This window comes from Eschrichtius robustus, chromosome 18, assembly GCF_028021215.1.
Source record: "Eschrichtius robustus isolate mEscRob2 chromosome 18, mEscRob2.pri, whole genome shotgun sequence".
Classification (NCBI taxonomy): domain Eukaryota; kingdom Metazoa; phylum Chordata; class Mammalia; order Artiodactyla; family Eschrichtiidae; genus Eschrichtius; species Eschrichtius robustus.
The window spans coordinates 82,061,192-82,073,728 of record NC_090841.1 but is presented as its reverse complement, the minus strand read 5'-3'; the positions used below and the strand labels follow the sequence as shown (position 1 = coordinate 82,073,728).

At 40.8% G+C, this 12,537-nt stretch overlaps 1 protein-coding gene across 1 annotated transcript in view; it reads right to left on the bottom strand.

The window, feature by feature from the left end:
* Positions 1–4,295: 4,295 nt before the first annotated feature.
* Positions 4,296–12,537, bottom strand: part of UPF3A (UPF3A regulator of nonsense mediated mRNA decay) — a 28,290-nt gene continuing 20,048 nt past the window's right edge. The window contains 2 exon segments of the mRNA XM_068526830.1: positions 4,296–4,528; positions 4,531–4,573. Coding sequence (XP_068382931.1) covers positions 4,422–4,528; positions 4,531–4,573 — 150 coding nt within the window. The 3' untranslated portion in view covers positions 4,296–4,421.

The window sequence follows — 12,537 nt, the reverse complement described above, 5'->3', positions numbered from 1 at the left end:
TTGATAGGGATTGTACTGAACCTGTAGATTGCCTTGGGTTATATAATCATTTTAATATTAATTCTTCCAATCCATGAACACAGTATATCTTTCCATCTGTTTGTGTCATCTTCAATTTCTTTTATGTCTTATAATTTTCCAAGTACAAGTCTTTTACCTCCTTATATAGGTTTATTCCTAGGTATTTTATTCTTTTTGATGTCATGGTAAGTGGGATTGTTTCCTTAATTTCTCCTTCTGATAACTTGTTGTTACTGTTTAGAAATGCACAGATTTCTGTGTATTAATTTGTATCCTGCAACTTTACTGAATTCATTGATGAACTCTAGTAGTTTTCTGGTGTCATCTTTAGGGTTTTCTATATATAGTATCATGTCATCTGCAAACAGTGACAGTTTTACTTCTTCCTTTCCAATTTGGGTTCCTTTTATTTCTTTTTCTTGTCTGATTGCTGTGGCTAGGACCTCCAATACTACATTGACTAAAAGAACCACTCTGTCTTTAGATTGGAGAATTTAGTTCATTTACATTTAAAATAATTATTGATATGAACTTACAATTGCCATTTTGTTAATTGTTTTCTGGCTGTTTTGAAGTTCCTTTCTTCCTCTTTTGCTCTCATGCTTTCTGATTTGATGATTTTCTTTAAAGGTATGTTTTGATTCCTTTCTCTTTATGCCTTGTGTATCTACAACAGGTTTTTGCTTAGTGGTTACCATGAGGCTTACATAAAACATATTAAAACAGTTCACTTTTAGCTGATAACAACTTAACTTTGAATGCATACAAAAGCTCTACATTTTTACTTTCCCACCCCACATTTTTTTCTTGATGTCACAATTTGCATCTATTTATATTGTGTAGCCATTACCAAATTATTGTATAGTTATTTTAAAACTTTTGCCTTTTAACCTTTATACTAGTTATAAGTGATTTACCCACTACCATGACAATATTAGAACATTTTGAATTTAACTATATATTTACCTTTGCACCAGTGAGTTGTATACTTTCATATGTTTTCCTGTTGGTAATCAGTGGCCTTTTGTTTCAGCTTGAAGAACTCCTATTAACATTTCTTGTAAGGCTAGTCTAGTGGTGATGAACTCCTTCAGCTTTGTCTGGAAAACTTATTCTCCTTCAATTCTGAAGGACAACTTTGCTGGGTATTCTTGGTTGGTGTTTCCCCACCCTCCCCTCCAGTATGTTGAATATAACATCCCACACCCTTCTGACTTTCAAAGTGTCTGCTGAAAAATCCACTGACAGTCTTGTGAGGGTTCCCTTGTGCATAACAAGTTGCTTTTCTCTTGCTGTTTTTAAGATTCTGTCTTAACTTTTGACAATATAATAATATGTCTCAGTGTGGGTCACTTTGGATCCATCTTATTTGGTATTCTTTTGGCTTCCTGTATCTGGGTGTTTCTTTCCACAGGTTATGGACGTTTTCAGCCATTATTATTATTTTTTAAATAACGTTTCTACCCCTTTCCCTCCCTATTCTCCTTCTGGAACCCCCTATAATGCACATATTGGTCTTCTTGTGGTATCCTATAAGTCCCTTAAGCTATCTTTACTCTTTTTTATTATTTTTTTCTTTTTGCCCCTCTGACTGGATGAATTCTACTGCCCTACCTTTGAGTTTACTGATCCTTCCCTCCACTCAATTTAGTCTGCTGTTGAACCCCTCTATTGAAATTTTCAGTTTAATTATTGTAAGATTCAGCTCTATGATTTCTGTTTGGTACTTTTTAATATTTTCTATATCTTTGTTGAAATTCATACAGTGTTCATGCATTGCTCTCCTGACCTCAGTGAGTACCTTTGTGACCATTATTTTGAACTCTATTGGGTAAATCACATACCTCCATTAAGATCAGTTTTGAGATATTTACCTTGTTCTTTTGTTTCAAACATATTCCCCTATTTCTTATTTTCCTTGAGTCTCTGTGTTGGTTTCTGTGCATTAGATAAAACAGCCACCTCTCCCAGTCTTGACAGACTAGTCTCATGTAGGAGATAAACCTTGTCAATCAGCTTGGCCTGAGTATGTAGTTGCCTCTCAAACCTTTGTGATTGTCCATGCTCCTGTCTTTTTGTTCTTAGTGGCTTCCAGTAGTGGAAGGTGTGCCAAGACCCATCGATGTCTCAGTCCACTTCCATGCACGTGCAGGCTGATTAGAATCTGGGTCCTCAAGTAGCAACCAGGAGAGTACACAGTCAAACCCTTCCAGGGAGAATCTGGTAGATGAGTGTTTTTGCCTGCTCCTTCTGTGCGGAGACCTGGGGGGATACCTGCAGAGAGGGCTCTCGTGCACACCTGTCTTGTGGGTCTCATGGACAGAAGCCCCATTGGCTTTCAGAACTAGGTGAGTTAAAGGTCCATCCCTCAGATGGGGAGCCTTAAAAGTTGGGGTGCTAGATGTGGCAGCCCTAGCTTTTCTTCAGGAAGAAGTTGGGAACTGGGGGTTCCCTTCCGATTGTATGGTGCTGTGCTGGGGTTTGGGCTTATGGTGAGAGGTTGTCTCAGACTTTCCCACCTGTTTCGATGTGGGTATTGTCTTATTTGTCTGGTGTGTAGGAGTCGCTTGGCTAGTTTCTGGATTTTTCTCTGAGGGAACTTCTCTGTGTGTAGCTGTACATTTGGTGTGTCTGTGGGAGGAGGGACGTTCAGGAGCCTCTGATGTCACCATCTTGGTCCCTCCCTTGGGTATAATTACGCATTAAGACTAAAAGACATTACTCGCCTTTTTACTGTGATCTTCTCACGGGTGTATAGTGGAGTTTTCCAGAGGCTAGAATGATGTGTGTTGATGTTATTACTCTGACAGCTATAAAAGGAACATGTGTTTATGTATTCTTGTGCTTAAACATTTTTGCTTTAATTTTGAATACAGTAAACATCAATAGATATAATCTAGCTAATAAACAAAAGTCCTTTGGGGTTGTTAATAATTCTTAAGAACGTAAAGTGTTCCTGAGACCAAAAAGTATAACAACCATTGTTTTAAACCATGAATCTTGAACACTAACCAACTGTGGCCCACAGGCCAAATATGGTGTGCTGCCTGTTTTTATATATTAAGTTTTATAGGAACACAGCCCTGCCCATTCATTTTCTATTGTAAATGTATTTTAAGGCTCACTATGATGGCAGAGTTTAATCGTTGTGACAGAGACCGTATAGCCTATAAAGTCTAAAGTGGTTACTATCTAGCCCTTTTCAGCCAGAGTTGATGCTGCTGGATCACCTGGAACTCACTGAATCCACAGCAAGTTCTTCTCTCCCCTCCCCCACCTTCTGGAGCTCATAAGTCAAGAACAAGAGCACAGCAATGCTTGAAACTGGCTGTATGTCTAACAGTCAGAGGTTTTTTTTAATAATAAATAAGTCTCAGTTTTTTTAAAACATTTTATATTTTATAAAGAATAGATATAATAAGCAAAATATTCAGATGATTAAAGCTACATTTTAAAAAGCAGTATTTTGTTACATATAATTCTATATAGGAAAAGTACCATAACTGGAGTTCAAATTCATAGCAACCAAAATTTTTATTTAATAAATGGTTCAAAGCACAGTGCCAAAAGCATTAACATTTAAAAATTTCACTAAAAGGAAAAAATACTGTAGAATGCACAGCTGCAGAAAGCTACATTAAGTTCTCATAAAACTGCCTCAGACTGCAAAAAGAAAAACTCCAGATGCAATACCTAATTATTCCTCTCTAAAATAATGCCATTTATGTTATAAACCACGAGCACGCCATCAAAAGACTGGAACTATTTTTGTTAATTCAGTGGCCATATTGTTAAAAGGGCAACAATTAAAGCTGTTGGGCTTTATACAGTGTTAAAGTTCCTATCAGAGGGAATACAGCACAACAGACTTCAGCTAATCCTTATGACAGAAGGTGCATGAATGACTGAATTACAATGGTTATAAGAAATGAGAGCTGCTCACTTTCCAGAAACTACAGCTCACAGAAAACCAACAAAAAGCACAATGAGATACAGATAACTGACTTAAAAATGTGTAAAACTGAAAGTCCAAGTTATTCCTACAACATGTTTAAAGTGCTTCAGAATTCACACTGATACAATACTAGCTTTCTTCTGGTTTTGGTCATACTTTTCTGCTTTCTGAAGGAGATTATTTTTCTTCTGCTTTGGCTAAATTACATATACTAGTTTATATCAGAAATGGCAAAATCTATAACTCTGTTCAAAGTTTTAAAAGATCGCTTGAGAATGGTTTCTAGGTATTTCTACGCCACCTTTATAGTTCTAGTTTCTCTATAAGGAGTAAATTCACCTTGTCGGTTTTATTCCAGGCTAATTTACGCGCTTCCGGAAGGAATGCCCTCTCTAATCCACAGTGTGGGTGGGAGACCACCCACGTCACCAACATGCACATTGACTCACTCTGCCTCTTTGCTCTTCTCAGCTCCAGCCCCTGTTGAATCTTCCACCTCACCCCTCCTCCTGTCACGGCCCTCCTCAGGGGGTCTTCCATCACATTCACGGCTCGGATGCCACCTCTGGGCTGGTACAGCTGCAAGCCTGGTCGGTCCTGCCAGGACAGAGGGCGTGTTACTCTTCCAAGGGCCAGAAATACAGGAGGAGGCAACAGCTCTACCTATTTCTAGGGCCTGATAATCCTAATTATCTAAAGAAAATCAGTCTTGCAGCTAAAAATCAGCCTTTTTCACAGCACTATCTCAGAAATCAGGCATTTTGAGATTAAAAAAAAAAAGAGCCAGGAAAAAGAAAGACAGTTAATAATAACTTGGGAGTAAAGTTAGCATCTGGGAAAGTGTTACCGCTCAAAGCCAGAACTCTGTGGAATTAATACAATCACGGCAATTCCCTCCTATTCTGATAGCTGAAAACTCAAATGCCCTCATCTCAGCCCCTCAAACTCGCCACACAGGGTGGATGCAAAGTCGGGAACAACATGACATGAGGCATGGTCTCTAGAGAGATGGCTTTTTAGAGCTATGAACTGAACAGTCACACACATTTGTAATTAGCAATTTCTGTGTAGCTTATTCCTCAACTGTCCCCTTTATGGAAAATGCTAACCAGCCATCATACTAATCTCTTAGAGGTGGTGGGATAAAAACATTCCTGGATAAAGTACATGAAATGAAATGAAACTGCTTCAGGGCATGAGGAAAGCAAAGCCAGGGAAGGACAAAGCGATTCCACAGGCCAGGACCAGCCTTGGGGAAGCCAGCCAGCTCTCTGCCGTGGACCCACCCCTGAGGGGGCCGTCTGCTTACGTGGGCGGCACAGCGGCCTTAGCCTTCCACGGCCACCTGGGAGACAGGGCAGTGTGACTCAGGTGGGCACGTCCTACGCTGTTTCTCCAGGGCTCACCACTCACCTTTGCCCACTCCTGGGCTGTGTGTGGAGGCCCCACAGTCACCACCATGGGGTTTACCAGAATGTTCTTTTCCTTAATATCAGCCTGGCCAATGAGAAGGGTGGGAAAGGGCTTGGCAGGCCGTACAGACCCGAATCCCGTGTAGACAGAGAGGCAGGCTTCACACACCACCTCTGCCTGGGGCCAAAAGCATGGCTCTGCTTTCGCAGGGTAACGTCTGTGTGTACAGACGGACTCTAGAAGGACATCACAACTCACCTCGTGAGAAAGGAGATATGACACATAGCACCTTATTACCACTACAGCACCACAGCTTTAACTGAGCCGAAGAGTCACCTCAGGTTCCCACTCCCCAAGCTGTGCCAATAGCCAAGTCACTCGCTGCTGCTAAATGCAGAGGCAGGTGAAAAACCAGTGCTCATGTGAACGAACCCAGCAGAAAGCCCTGAGGTTACAGTAACTGCAGAAACCTCTGAGTGTATGGACGGGGCCGGTCAAGGGTGAAGATGAGTAGACTCCCTCTGGCTGGGGCTGGTCTTGCCTTCACTGCATACACTTTAAAAATCAACATAGCGGGACTTCCCTGGTGGCGCAGTGGTTAAGAATCCGCCTGCCAATGCAGGGGACACGGGTTCGAGCCCTGGTCCGGGAAGATCCCACATGCCGTGCAGCAAATAAGCCTGTGCGCCACAACTACTGAGCCTGCACTCTAGAGCCCGTGAGCCACAACTACTGAGCCCGCACGCCTAGAGCCCACATTCCGCAACAAGAGAAGCCACAGCAAGGAGAAGCCTGCGCACCGCAACAGAGTAGCCCCCGCTCACCGCAACTACAGAAAGCCCGCGCACAGCAACGAAGACCCAACGCAGCCAAAAACAAATAAATAGATTTATAAAAAATATAAATAAATAAATAAATAAAAATCAACATTGCTGATGATACCCACCATCCCCTGGATGGATCTGTGGGGGTTATGCTGAGTGAAAAAGCCAGCCTCAAAAGGTTATACATGCTGTGTTCCCATTTCTACAGCTTCCTGAAATGATAGAATCAGACACAGGACAGAGGGAGGCTGCCAGGGTCAGGGATGGTGGGGGAGGTGGATACGGCCTGCAGCCCAGGCCTCCGTCCCCTCGGCTCACCTGGACGCCAGGCTGTGAGGGCTGACCAGCACCATGGGGCCGGGCCTGGCAGGGAGATGACCCCCTTACAGTGCTTCTCTGCAACGATGTGATCCCAATCCCATGCCGGTTGTGCAGAGCTGACCTGGGCGTTTATGGCCACCTCATTATCCACTAATAATCAGAACAGTCTTGGGGGGATCAAGATGGAGGAGGACATGGAGCTCACCTCGCCCCCACAAACACATCAAAAATACATCTACCTGTGGAACGGTTCTCACAGAAACTGGCAGAAGACCCCCTACACAGCCAAAGCTGCAAGAAAGAGCTCCATGTAACCGGGCTGGACAGAAGAAAAGGCATCGGGTCAGGACCTGTGCCCCGGGGAGATCTGTAAGGAGGAGAAAGTCCTCATGGATGGACCCTCGCCCTGGGGAGCAGGCAGGCTGAGCAACAACCTGGGCATCCCAGTCCTGGGGTCCCGCACGGAGGAGACGGCCCCCCTGCCGGCTGGGAAATCCACTGAGACAGACAGAGGCACTGGAGAAGCTGTGACTCTACTCACAAGGAGTGCCTGTGTGCAGCGTGCTGACAATCAGGGTGGAGAGAGCTTTGCAGTCGCAGCTGCCACCGCTCTGCACTCCAGATCTGAAGGGGTGAACACCCTGGCAGGGCTCACTGCACACCACAGCCTGGCGTGAGATCTGGGCAGAGACTCGGTCTAGCAGTGCAGAGACAGACCTGTGTCTGGGGTGGGGTCCAGATGGGGCGGCAACAGCCATTGTCAGTGGGAGCCCCTGGCTCCGCCCAGCCCTCACGGCAGCTTAGTGCTGGATGTGGGGCAGAGAGGTCTCCCAAAGCAGCGCAGCCACCTCAATTCCTGTACCCGCAACGTCCCAACCCCCAGCCCCAGCCTACTCCACACCACAGCCTCGCGTGAGATCCGGGATGAACACACCAGAGAAAGGGATGCGACCCCGGGCTGCTTCCGAGCAGAACTGTGGACACCTACACAGGTGACGCCTAAGTCCCCTGTGGCCTCACCTGCTTCAGCACTCACCTCCTTTGGGGCAGACACTCAAGAGCAACAGAGCGTGATCGAACTCAACCCTCAGAGCTTCTACTCCAACAACTGGGGAGCAGAGCCCCCGCCCCCGACAGGGCAGTGACAGCCACGGAGCAGAGAGGAGGCCCCACCTCACACCCAGCCCAGGCTCTGGACAGTACAACACTGACCACACCCCTATCAAGGGGCTTACGGACAGCACACCCTGAGGAATGACGTGGCTGGTGGGCATACCAAAACCAGCCCTTGCACCGAAAACACTGAATACACACAGTCTGCACAGGGACATTCCCACATAAAAACACACTTTCAAGACCACAGTAGATAACTGTTTCTCCTAAATTCTTAGAGACAGAGAAAATTAAGTAGAATGAAAAGGCAGAGGAACTCCCAATTAAAAGAACAAGAGAAATCCCCTGAAAGAACAAATAATGAAACAGCTCATCAGTCTACTAGACCCCAAGTTCAAAAAGGAGGTAGTAAAAGTGCTACCTGAATTAAGAAAGATTATTGATAGAAATGTAGATCACTGTAATAAGGAACTAGAAACTATAAAGACGAACCAACCAGAAATAGACAATTGCTGAGAGAAAAAACAATCAAGCAATGAACAGCAGACTAAGTGACGCAGAAGAATGTATAAGTGATCTGGAATATGGAATAATGGAAATCACCCAATCAGAGAAGCAGACAGAAAGACAAATTTTAAAAAAAATGAAAACAACATATGAGATCCATAGGATAATATAAAATGTGCCAACCTACACATAATAGGGATTCCAGAAGGAGAAGAGAGAAAGAAGGGGATTGAAAATGTATTTGAAGAAATTATGGCTGAATACTTCCCAAACCTAAAGAAGGACACAGATATCCAGGTATAGGAAGCACAGAGGGTCCCAAACAAGATGAATCCAAACAGACCCACACCAAGACACATAATTAAGATGACAAAAGTGAAAGATAAAGAGAGGATTCTAAAGGTAGCAAGAGAAAAACAAAGAGTTAGTTACAAGGGAACCCCCAGAAAGCTATTAGCTGATTTCTCTGCAGCAACTTTCAGGCCAGAAGGGAGTGGCATGATATACTCAAAGTCCTGAAAGGGAAAAACCTGCAACTAGGATACACAGCAAGATTATCATTTAGAATAGAGGAAGAGATAAAGAATTTCTCAGACAAGCAAAAACTAAAAGAATTCAGCAATACTAAACCTACCCTAAAAGAAATATTGAAGGGTCTTCTCTAAATAGAAAGGAAGCAAGGATCTATAGGAAAGGCAAGTATACAAAATGATTGAAGATCACTTAAATAAGCCAGTACATAGGTCAAAAAACAATAAAAAAATTGTAAAAGCAATTATAACTACAATTAACAGTAAAAGGATAAGCATGAACATGTAAAACAGGACATTACAAGTCACAACATGTTGGGGAGGGGAGTTTTAAAATGTAAGTATTTTGGAATGTTTTTGAACTTGAATTACTATCAGTGTAAAGAAAGTAGATATAGTGATGGGTTAACATACTCAAATTCCATGGTAACCACAAATAAAAAATATACAGTAGATTCACAAAAACCAAAAAGAAAGAAACTCAAGCATACCACGAAAGAAAATCATCAAGCCACAAAAAGAAAAAAAAAAAGAAGAAATGAACAAAGAACTACAAAAAACAACTGGAAAACAAGGATTAAAATGTCAGTAAGTACATATTTATTGATAATTACTTTAAATGTCAATGGTCTAAATGCTCCAATCAAAAGAGTGGTAGATTGGATAAAAAAACAAGAACCTACAATATGCTGCCTACAAGAGACTCACTTCAGGGTGAAAGACACACACAGACAAAGTGAGGGGATGGGAAAAGATATTTCATGCAAATGGAAATGACAAGAAAGTGGGAGTAGCAATACTCAGATCAGACAAATTAGACTTTAAAACAAAGGCCATAAAGAAAGACAATGAAGGGTATTATATAATGATAAAGGGATCAATACAAGAGGAGTATATTATACTTGTTAACATATATGTACCCAATATAGGAGCACCTCAATATGTAAAAGAAATACTAACAGACATAAAGTGTGAAATTGACAATAATATAATAATAGCAGGAGACTTTAACACCCCACTGACATCAGATCCCTGGATCAATCATCCAGACAGAAAATCAAGAAGGCAACAGAAATCCTAAATGACACAATAGACTAGTTGGACTTAACTGATATCTACAGGACACTGCATCCAAAAAAACCCAGAATACACATCTTTTCAAGTGCACATGTTACGTTCTCTAGGACAAACCATGTATTAGGTGACAAAACAAGCCTCAACAAATTTAAGAGGACGGAAATTACTTCAAGCATCTTTTGTGACCACAATGGTATGAAACTAGAAGTCAACCACAGAAAGGAAAATGGGAAAAGAATGAACCCACGGAGACTAAACAACATGCTACTAAAAAACCAATGGGTCAATGATAAAATCAAAGAAGATATCAGAAAATACCTTGAGACAAAAAAAAATGAAGACACAACCTTACAAAAATCTATGGGATGCAGTAAAAGCAGTTCTAAGAGGCAAGTTCATAGCGATACAGGCCTTCTTCAAGAAACAAGGAAAATTTCAAATAAACAACCTAAGCTACCACCTAAAAGAATTAGAAAAACAAGAACAAACAAAACCCAAAGCTAGCAGAAGGAAGGAAATAATAAAGATCAGAGAGGAAATAAATGAAATAGAGATTAAAAAAACAACAGAAAAGATCAATAAAACCAAGAACTGGTTTTTTTAAAAGATCAATAAAATTGACAAGCCTCTAGCCAGGCTCACCAAGAAAAGAGAGAGGACCCAAATAAATAAAATAAGAAATGAAAGACATGAAAATAACAACCACATAATAATAATAATACCACAGAAATACAACAAGTCATAAGAGAACACTATGAACAGTTATATGCCAACAAATTGGACAACCTAGAAGAAATGGACAAATTTCCAGAAATATACAGCCTAACAAAACTGAGTCAAGAAGAAACATATAATTTGAACAGACGAATCACTGGATGTGAAAAAGAATCTGTAATAAAAAATAACTCCCGACAAACAGAAGTCCAGGACCAGACAGCTTCAGTGGGGAATTCTACCTCACATACAAGAACTTATGCCTATCCTTTTCAAACTATTCCAAAAAATTGAAGAGGAGGGAACACTCCCAAATTCATTCTATGCAGCCACCTTCACCTTGATACCAAAACCATACAGAGACTCTACAAAAAAAGAAAATTATAGGCCAATATCTTTGATGAGTATAGATGTTAAAATCCTCAACAAAATATTAGCAAATCAAATCTAATAACACATAAAAAGGATCATTACACCATGATCAAGTTGGATTCATTCCAGGCTTGCAGGGATGGTCCAACATATACAAATCCATCAATGTGATACACCACATTAACAAAAAGAAAGAGAAAAACCACATGATTATCTCAGTAGATGCACAAATAGCATCTGACAAAATTCAACATCCATTCATGATAAAAACTCTCACCGAAGTGGGTATAGAGGGAACATATCTCAACATAATAAAAGCAATTTATGGCAAACCCACAGCCAACATAATACTCAATGGTGAAAACCTGAAAGCCATCTTGCTAAATTCAGGAACAAGACAAGGATGCCCACTCTCACCACTTCTATTCAACATAGTATTGGAAGTCCTAGCCACAGCAATCAGACAGGAAAAAGAAATAAAATGTATCCAAATTGGAAGGGAAGAGGTACACTGTCATTATTTGCAGATGGCATGATACTTTCTATAGAGAAACCTAAAGTCTCCACACATAACTATTAGAACTAATAAATGAATTCAGCAAGGTAGCAGGATACAAAATTAATATACAGAAATCTGTTGCGTCTCTTTACACCAATAATGAAATATCAGAAAGAGAAATTAAAGAAACAATCGCATTTAAAATCATGTCAAGAAATAAAATACCCAGGAATAAATTTAACCAAGGAGGTGAAAGATCTATATGCTGAAAACTATAAAACATTGATAAAGGAAATTGAAGATGATACAAAGAAATAGAAAGATTTCCCATGTTCTTGGATCAGAATAATTCATACTGTTAAAGTGGCCATACTACCCAAAGCAATCTACAGATTTTATGCAATCCCTATCAAAATACCCATGACATTTTTCACAGAACTAGAACAAATAATCCTAAAATATATATAGACCCACAAAAGGCCCAGAAGTTCCAAAGCAATCCTGAGGTAAAAGAACAAAGCTGAAGGCATAACCCTTTCAGATGTCAGATTATACTACAAAGCCACAGTAATCAAAACATCATGGTACCAAAAACTGACATATGTATCAATGGAACAGAATAGAGAGCCCAGAAATAAACCCACACACCTATGGTTAATTAATCTATGACAAAGGAGGCAAGGATATACAATGGAGAAAAGACAGTCTCTTCAGCAAGGGGTGTTGGGAGAGCTGGACAGCTACATGTAAATCAATGAAATTAGAACTCTCCCTCACACCATATACAAAAATAAACTCAAAATTGTTTAAAGACCTAAATATAAGACATGACACCATAAAACTCCTAGAAGAGGACACAGGCAAAACATTCTCTGACAGAAATCGTAGCAATATTTTCTTAGGTCAGTCTCCCAAGGCAAAAGAAATAAAAGCAAAAATAAACAAATGAGACCTAATTAAACTTAAAAGCTTTTGCACAGCAAAGGAAACTATCAACAAAACGAAAAGACAACCTACAGAAGGGGAGAAAATATTTGTAAATGATGCGACAAACAAGGGGTTAATATCCAAAATACATAAACAACTCATAAAACTCAATATCAAAAAAACAAACAACCCAATCCAAAAAAATGGGCAGAAGACCTAAATAGACACTTTTCCAAAGAAGACATACAGATGGCCAACAGGCAC